Below are 9,550 nucleotides of genomic sequence, written 5' to 3' on the forward strand. Positions count from 1 at the left end.
TGCCTTTAAAGGGCACCTTTTGTTCGATTCACGATTTTACATTTCCTTTGGTGTGTAAGTGTGTATTAGTACTTGTTAACGATATGCAAAAGATACAAACTCCAAAGTAATCAATGACGCGGGTTATCGTCTCCAACGTAAATCTCTTTTCTTGGACTACAACAAACACACGGATTGTAGGCAACAGTTTACTTCCTGGGATTGGTGATGTAGGCAAGACCGACATTATCATAGTTCCTCCCGCTTTGGACTCAGCCTGTAAGTTAACTCCTGTTAGCATTGCATTGTGACCGAATCTTTCAAACATGGTAAGGAGCGTCACATTTCCGGCTGACGTCAAAGGTATTCAGGCCAATCACAACGTACAGATTAGCTGGCCAATCAGGGACACAGTGCTTTTCAGATCGAGGAGTTTTGTACAAAATCAGTGCGTTTCAGGACAAAAGAGATAACTGGAGCTACAAAAATGTATGGTATGTGGATATAATGTGTTGTTGGAATCATAACCCACGCGAACTCATTGTATTATACCAAATACACAAAATAGCGTTGTTTTTAGCAATGAAATAGGTGCCCTTTAAAAATTCAAGTTTAACAACATCTTCTGTTTAGCCCTTTCTGTATGAACTGGATATTAACAAAGATGAACAATACAGAAAGTCTGAGTTGTAAGAAAGTGGGGAGTAATTTTTTAAAATTATTTATATAGTATTTTATATGGTTAATAACCATTACACGCTATTAACCAGAATGCACTATACACAAAACATAATAACATCTTAAAATAAGTATTGCATGTTGGGATTTTTTAAAGTAATGAAAATATTTAATGTGTTTTATCAATGGATTTTACTTGTAGAAGGCAAATACAAAGTATTATAGTTATATTCAAAACCAATATGGCTTTCATTAATCTTTTTTATATTAAGAAAGCAAACTGGATCAATTGTTATTAAATTTGACTCAGACTTTGCTCTTTCTCCGACAAAGCTTTCATATGTATCACTTTTATGGAGCTATTTTTTGTTTTTGAAGCATGGAAGCACCATTTTCACTGTATGATAAAGAGCCTGCAAGGTATTTCTTCCAAAAGAAAGTCTGGATCAACCCAGCTGTTCAGTTTCGCACAAGGATTGTGATAGCAATATCATCATAAATAAGTGAAACAAGAAACAAGCCCATCATTGTTCTTGCTAACTGGGGCGGAATTATGAATTTAACATATCAAGGCTTTCAGAAACCAAGCAAAATACAAAAAATATGGAGAAAGATTGTGTTAGGTTTGTGAGAGATTCACAGTGCATGCAGGGACAGATAAGAGCGTGTGTCATCCTGACTCAACAAGACTTCTAAAAATGGCAATCAGCACATATTATGAAAGCAGTCTTTTTACAGTATTTGCCCTGACCGTACAAAGATAACTGAGTCATACAGTATGTTGTTAAATAAAAAGTTCACAAAGATATGAAAATTGTCAATAATATTCTCACTTTCATGCCTTTCTTCAGCTGAACACAAATAAATCATTTTATAGTAAAATGCAGTCATGTTATAATCTTGGCTTATTTCTTTAATGATCACTTATTTAACTAATGAATATATGCAAAGCTATGATAAGTCATTGCATCGGTAGTGTCTTGTTCCCTGGGGCAGATGAAACTCATCTTTGATGGTGTAACCATGGTGACCCATCAGCCCGAATCTGTTCTAAGCAGCCTAAAATATACACTCACAGGAACCGTAATGTTCTTCCTCTCACCCCAACAGAGGTGTTGCTGGACCCGCGCCGGACCTGGTGCCCGTCTTCCACGTGCCAGGCGGTATGCCAGCTGAAAGAGTCTGACACGACACTTCCGCAGTTGGTGCGGTGCAACGTCTGCACACACGAGTTCTGTTCCGCCTGCAAGGCCAGCTGGCACCCGGACCAAGACTGCCAGGAGAACGTCCCCATGACCTCCTTTCTACCTGGAGAGAGCAGGTAGTTGGGGTTAAACACTCTCTTTCTCATTCATTGGCATTTATGTATAAAACAATTGAACAAGGCTTGTCAGGGTATACATTTTATCTGTATGTGTATCAGTGAGAATCAAACCAATGACCTACCAGCTGAGATACTCGGTCTCATTGATGTACATTTAAGCTTTCATTTTTTCCACACTGTTGAGCACTCGCATCATTCAGCCTAAGAATTGATTTCTGCTTTAGATGTCAAAGAGCTTTCTGCTTTCAGCTCAGTGAGCATGAGATTCACCCACAGGTGTTAGTTGACATTCATGTCACACACACAAACTCGATTCACAAGCAAAAGCATCACTGAAGAGAGTGTCTGACTCTGATCCTTGATCTGCGGGCAGGTGGGATTGAGCACTTAGCTGGAAGTGAACTGGAGTGAATTACATACTACACACATCCTATCAAGATCTCTGGATCTTTTTGCATTTCAATATTGCTTTGTGTCAACCTTCGAACATCAAACACATGATGAAGTATACCATCACAGAAACTAATGTCTAATGTCTCTTTTTCAGTCAAAAAGAAATTATGTTTTTTGAGGAAAACATTCCAGATTTTTTTTCCATATAGTGGACTTTAGTGAACGGTTCGCAGTTTCGACGCAGCTTCAAAGGGCTCTAAACGATTCCAACCGAGGCATAAGTGTCTTATCTAGCGAAACGATTGTCATTTTCACAGAAAAAACATTTACTTTTAAACCATAACTTCTCATCTTGCATTAGCTATGTTACGCACCAGCGCCACCTTACCTATTACATAATCATGTCAAAAGGTCACGCCTTCCATAGTATGTGAAACGCACACTTGCGATTAATTTTAAACAATAAACTGACACAAAGACATTAATTAGTGTCATTCTACATACAACAATGTCGGAACGGTCCTCTTTCTCTATACTTGTAAACACTGGAGCAGTAGTTTCGCATACGTCATGCACATAACAAGGCTAGTGCAAGAAAATAAGTTGTGGTTAAAAGTATTTATTTTTTATTTTTCTTGGCAAAATGACGATTCAATTTGCTAGATAAGACCCTTATGCCTCGGATGGGATTGTTTAGATCCCTTTGAAGCTGCCTTAAAACTGAAAACTGCTGAGGTCCACTTAAGTATATGGAGAAAAATCCTGGAATTTCTTTTTGACTAAAGAAAAAAGACATAAACATTTTGGATGACATGGGGGTGAGTACATTATTAGGATTTTTATGAAAGTAGAATATTCCTTTAAGAAGCTATTTCTGCCTGATCATTTCAAAAATATGACTTGGTTTCATTTGTGATTGTGAGTTGTTGTTTTTTTCAGGTTGGGTCAGGCATATTTAATATTAACTTCAACAGGGTTTTTGGTTTTAATCTTGTAGATGTATTAACTTTCTCTGCCTCTGAAATAAATCAGTTTTCTACTGATTATATTAAAAAATAATGAAAAAATACAAATGAAAAAAGCTAGCTATTTTCAATCCAATCTAACGCCAATAAAATCAGCTCCTGTCCTGCATTACTGTTTTTCCCCAAGACTGTCTTGGTTCCCTGGAAATCATATTGGTACAGTCAATATTGTTTGCAAATCCATTTCATGTTGTCTTTAAATGAACTACACTCTAAATGTTGGGTTATTTTCAACCCAGCGTTGAGTCATAAAGGTACAAACGCAACCTGTTGGTATAAATTAATCCAGAGAATTTTATTTTTGACCCAAATAACGGGTTAAAACAACTTCACATTAGGGGTGTAAGAAAATATTCAATCCATGATGTAAGTGTTATGATATTTTGTTTGGCAAAGATGTCTTAAAAAAAATCTATGGGGTGGTTTCCCAGCTAGAGATTAGCTTAAGACAGGACTAGGCCTTAGTTTAATTAGGAAATATAGCTAGTTTTAACAAACATGCCTTACTAAAAACATTACTTGTGTGCATTTTGTACTCAAATAGAGGCTCGCCACAATTATTTTTGCTAAGGTGGTTTTGCATATTGCGGTGTGCTCTCAATGACAGCTTTCCTAAAATTTGATCCTATTATATTCCTAAAGCCCGGGATACACTGCACGATAATTGGCTGTCCCAGACAAAAGATTGCCATCGTGAAACAATCGTCGCGATTTCTGTGATCGTGGCTCTTCATCGGTGGTCCTATGTCGTACATTGAGAGAGGTTCAAGGACGGCCGTTTTCCTGGTCTTGCGTCCAAAGATAGCCTACGATAGTTTTCTGACAGTGTCAGAAATTCAGCATGATCAACGGACAGTTTGTTTGCTGCTACGACCTGCGCGCCGGTATTTGTTTACCGCGAGCGCATGCTGGTGACGTTGCGCAACGTGTGACGCTGCCGCCGAAGCTTCCGTGTCATCATCGTACAGTCTAAATGCCTCTCGTACCCGAGTTTAAACGAGCAATGTCGCATAGTGTGATAAGGTAATGATCTTATAGGAGGGCAAAAATCGTGCAGTGTATTCTGGGCTTAAAAGAGGAAATCTCAGAATATACCATCTCGCTGTACAGTATTGCAATGTATTGCAACATTTTGCATCGCAACATTCTTGCCGATACACAGCCTTACTCAGCATAGGTGAAATTACAACCCAGTGGGTTGGGTTCATCCCTTTTTGACCCAACGCTGGGTTGAAGTGATCCCAGCATTCTTCGTAGTGTGGGATTAAAATGTCAACGTATCATATTATTACTATTGTAATTAATAATACCTGCACTACTAATACTAATTAATTGTAATATTAAAAAATACGTTTCACACCCCCCTTAAGTAGCAATGTGAATTAGATTCTGCCCCTGCAGTTGTAAAAAAAAAATTCAGACATGACTATGAAAGCACAGCTGGACGGTGTCACTTCTCTTAGATCAATAGAGCAGGGATTGTCCTGGAAATGAATGGGCTTGTACCTGTCAGCTCGGTCCCTGTGGGTCATCTGCTCCATTACCAGCAGTGACTCTGGACCACAACTTTTCAGTACAAAGATATGGGCTTGTCGAGGTGAAAAAGAGTCTACTCTTGACTTTTAGCAGTTCCTCTTTTAAAATCAAAGATTAAGCAAGGCTAGTCAGTTTCATGCAAAATTACAAAAGTCCTAACTCTCATCATTTTAGTGCGTATTAAAGGGGACAGAGAATGAAAAACCATTTTTACCTTGTCTTTGTTGAATAATGGTAGTCTACCTGTATTCGCAAACATACAAAAAGTGCTAGACATGCTAAACATCTCAGTCTTATAGAAATTCCTCTTTTAGAAATGTCAGCCAGAAAACAGCCCAATCTGAAAAACTGATGCTTATGACATCACAGGCATCTCACTGCCCCTCAACTTTGAAAATAATTGGCTACATTTCTTGAGTGGCAGCAAAGTCAGCCAATCAGTAATGAGATTGCAAGTTGAACCAGTAGGGGGAGCCAAATAGGTGCAAAACCACTTGTTTAAAATCCCCCACCCTAGAGCTATCTGAGAGAGGTTTGTAGGGAGCTTCTAAGGCATTACAGACCCAAACAAAAAACTTTTTGTCTACGTCACATCACAGAACAAGGATAAATACCCCGTTCAATCATTCTATGTCACCTTTAATATAAGCATCAGTTATATTTGTTTTTACTAAGTAATACTCATATCTGTTACTGCTACATTTTTTTTTTACTTTATCTATTTTTTTATTCTCACAGTTCTTTCTTTAAGACCAACGATGACAACACGCCCATCAAACGCTGTCCAAAATGTAAAGTGTACATCGAGAGAGATGAGGGATGTGCCCAGATGATGTGTAAAAACTGCAAGCACGCTTTCTGCTGGTACTGCTTGGAGTCTCTGGATGTAAGTTCTCACATCATCATAGTGCAAAATATCTCCGCTAACGTCATTTATTCACCCTTATGTTGTTATTTTCTTTCTTCTATGAAACGCAGAATGAGATGGTAGGCAGAATCTCCGAGCAGCTGTTTTTGTATGCAAAGTGGGGAGCGATTTATAATGACAATTTTTTATATTGTGCTCTATATTCCAAGTCTTGTGATAGCTCTGTGCAAGAAACAAACAAATTTTTGAGTTAATGTATGCACTAAAAATCTTTTCCCCTAAACATTTTACTTCACATGAATTCACACAAACCTTTCGTCTGTATCATGTGTTTTTTTCTGACTTGGAATGTAGCACAAAGAATGTATAAACTACTGTTATGATACCTCCATGGTGATTTTTTTAAGAGTCCATCCAAACATCCCTTTTCACATTTCCTTTTGTGTTTTCCCAACGAAAGAAAACAATACAGGGTGAAAAAATAAGCACATTTTCATTCTTTAGAGCACTATTAGAGCACTTAGAGCATGCCACACTATCCTACTGTATTTTAAGTGGTCATGTGTCTGTCATTGAGGCGACACGTTTGGCCGTGAATGCAACAGTGTCCTTCACTCCGCTCTTCTGAACACCCACAGTGATAATGAGAGCTTTCTCCTAATACTGTGTTTCTAACAGGATGACTTCCTCCTGATTCATTATGACAAAGGACCCTGCCGGAACAAATTAGGCCACTCGCGAGCCTCCGTGATCTGGCACAGAACACAGGTGGGTGCACGTTTTTTCCTCTGATGTTTTGCTGTGAATCCAGCATGCGTCCATGCACATGCACATACACGTGAATCCATTCAGAAACTAGCGTCTATTCAGCAAGGTGGTTGTGTGCTTCAAAGATTACGCTTACTATGCGTTTCAAAAAGGACGGGTGATCTTTGGATTGAGCCGTTGGTGGCAATTCGTAGTCTTACTGTTAGATGCTTCTAAAACTCCCTGATTGCACCTTTAAGTTAGGGATTATGAATCAAACGTATTTATATTGTAAATTAGATTAATAAAGAAGTTATTCTTTATGCCTTACTGTGGGTTCACACCAGCCGCGGAAGAGGCGGCAAAAACGCGCTATTCGCGCGTAGTTGGACGCTTGAACATTTGAGTTCACTCGCTTCATTCTCGCGTGAAAGCCGTGGGTGAAATTCTAGTCATTCGAGAAATTCACGCGGAAATCCGAGTCATGGGAGGGGCTTCTGCGACTCCGCGGAGACTACACCACTCCGCTCGCTTCCTGTAATCACGTCACTACTACAGCAAGCTCCTGATTGGTTAACGCGGCGCGGAATTCCGCCAAAGTTCAGATTTTTGAACTCGCGCGTTTCCCGCGACAACGCTCAATTCGTGGCTCAACTCAATGCGGCTACCGCATGTACCGCGCCGCAGGATGCCTAATCGCGTGTTTGCATTGACTTAACATGTAAATCATCCGCGCTTGCCGCCTCTTCCGCGGCTGGTGTGAATGCACAGTTAGAAGATCCACCACACACAAATACACACATTGCTTATGTCTATAGGACATTCTGTGCGGACATAGTTTCAGTACTGTATAAGGCTCATTAGACATACTGTTCATTATGTATTTCCTATTACCCAATTTTTCTACGGCTCATAAGATGAGCAAAAGCTATGTGCAATAAAGTCTCCAAAGGATGTCATTAGGAGGAATCTACAGTATGAAGAAAATGGATTTTGAAGATTTTGAACATTGCTGATCATTTCCTTGTTGGGCCACATTGCACTTAATTTCATAAGAATATGCCTTAAAGATGCAATGTGACAGAAATGCAATATGCAATATAATATACATAAATATATTATCAGTGGTGTATAAACACCCTACAAAATGACCTGGATTGTTTTTATTACCTTAGAATGAGCTGTTTTTATCTACATACACTGTGGGTCCCCTTATATGGAAACCGTTGGTTGCAGTCATAGACCGTAAAAAAATATGGACGTAGTGTCCGTGACGTCACCCATTGGCTTGTGAAGATCGTTTTTGAAGCTTAAAGTAGGCGTTGCCTGCCGTCGCCATCTTGGCCACGCGTCACCGCGAATCACTCGCGGAAAACCGAAAATGGGTAAAGAGGCGGGACATGGTTGAAGCTGAGGTGAAACCACGCCCGCCTATCGCGAGCCTAGTGACAGCAGTGGCTGTTCAACCGTCACTCAAGCGGCCACGCCCTTAATTATGCAGAAATTTAAGGCTTAATATAATTTAAACGGATGAGTTACAAAAAATTCACCCCCCTCACAGTTGTCATGAAAGGCAAAATTAGCTATATAGGCCAAAAACACTTTTTGTACCAGGCTGTAAACATATTCTTTTCTACTGTAAAGTTGGGCATTTTTAACATGGGAGTCTATGGGAATTGACTCCCTCTTGGAGCCAGCCTCAAGCGGCCAGTCGGTGAATTGCAGTTTAAGTCACTTCCATATTGGCTTCATGAGAGAGATCGGAAGGTTGCCCTTCGGTTGCAGTTCACAGTCTAAGCACTAGATGTTGCTAAAAGTCCCACATTGCACCCAGTGTCGGCTCTTGACTGCTCATCCGAGGGGCGCTAATTCAAAATAAGTGTTCAGAGTTTTGTGTGTGGTTCAAAATACATACAAGACACTCCTTTAATAGTAAAGTCTGATTACGCATGAGATTATGCGAGTATCTGGCAAACGCGAGTGTCTCTTTTATCATTAACCCTTTAGATGCATCTGCAGCAGGCACGTAATGCACACAGGATCTCTCGATGCGCAGAACACATATTTTGAAAAAAGGAACCACGCACATGACGGGCTAAATACATTTTGTTATGAACTTCGCATCGAGCCCCCTCAAAAAAGAAGTCACCGGGGATCCACCTATTGCACCTTTAAACCATACCATACAATAGTTACTTTAAAAACTGAATGGATGAGAGGCATTTGAATCAGCCAATAATCCGTCAAACACATCAGAACTGTGTGATTATTTTGAAGAGACAATGACAACAGAATCGCATTATGTACGCTCTGCACACTTATAATAATGTATTCTTTATAATACGGTTTTGTATTCGTTTGCCTTGATATTTTTTGAAATATCACTATGATATTAAAATATGATAAAGCAGTGCAAATCGCAATTATTGCAAATATTATGTGCTATTATGTGCTTTATTATGAAAAAAAGTACTGAAAAAAAATCTTTTTTAAGCGCTGACATCATTATATGCTGAACATAATGTTGAAAAGGTGAGCTGGCCCTGAAACTATGAAGAGATCTGCACAAAGACATCTGTTGCTCAGCAGGGAAGAGTGAGTCGCATTAGGCGTCATAAAAGCACGGCAGCTCTGCGCCAGCCCTCAGAGTTTGAATTTTACAAAGCCTCAGTTTGTATACCATCAGAATTTGATTCTTTATAAATTAGTAAAGATGAAGCTACTGGGCTGAGCCGCACCTGGTTCTAAGCCTTGAGCTGTTTTTTCATTTCACTGCTCTCCTCTTCATGCCATTTGCTTATCGTGTGGTTTTTCAGACTGCAAAAGAATTTACATAGACAAAGTAAATGAAGAGTGTGTGCAAATGGGTCCCTTGATGAATTGCTGTAATTGTCCTTATAAAAATTCTGGGAAGTTTTTTTATAGAAATAGAGGCCAGTCGTATGTTTTTGAAGTTGTTCAATATGAAGATAAGTTTCGTACTGTGTCTTAGAGTGATGT

At 39.4% G+C, this 9,550-nt stretch overlaps 1 protein-coding gene across 2 annotated transcripts in view; it reads left to right on the forward strand.

Moving 5' to 3' along the window:
- rnf144aa (ring finger protein 144aa) overlaps window positions 1–9,550 on the forward strand; it is a 50,568-nt gene that overhangs the window by 35,343 nt on the left and 5,675 nt on the right. For both annotated transcript variants that reach the window (XM_065288475.2, XM_065288476.2), the window contains exons 5-7: window positions 1,768–1,978; window positions 5,674–5,821; window positions 6,482–6,571. In XM_065288475.2, coding sequence (XP_065144547.1) covers window positions 1,768–1,978; window positions 5,674–5,821; window positions 6,482–6,571 — 449 coding nt within the window. The remainder of the gene's footprint in view (window positions 1–1,767; window positions 1,979–5,673; window positions 5,822–6,481; window positions 6,572–9,550) is intronic.

The sequence above is a fragment of the Paramisgurnus dabryanus genome, chromosome 17 (genome assembly GCF_030506205.2).
Source record: "Paramisgurnus dabryanus chromosome 17, PD_genome_1.1, whole genome shotgun sequence".
Classification (NCBI taxonomy): Eukaryota; Metazoa; Chordata; class Actinopteri; order Cypriniformes; family Cobitidae; genus Paramisgurnus; species Paramisgurnus dabryanus.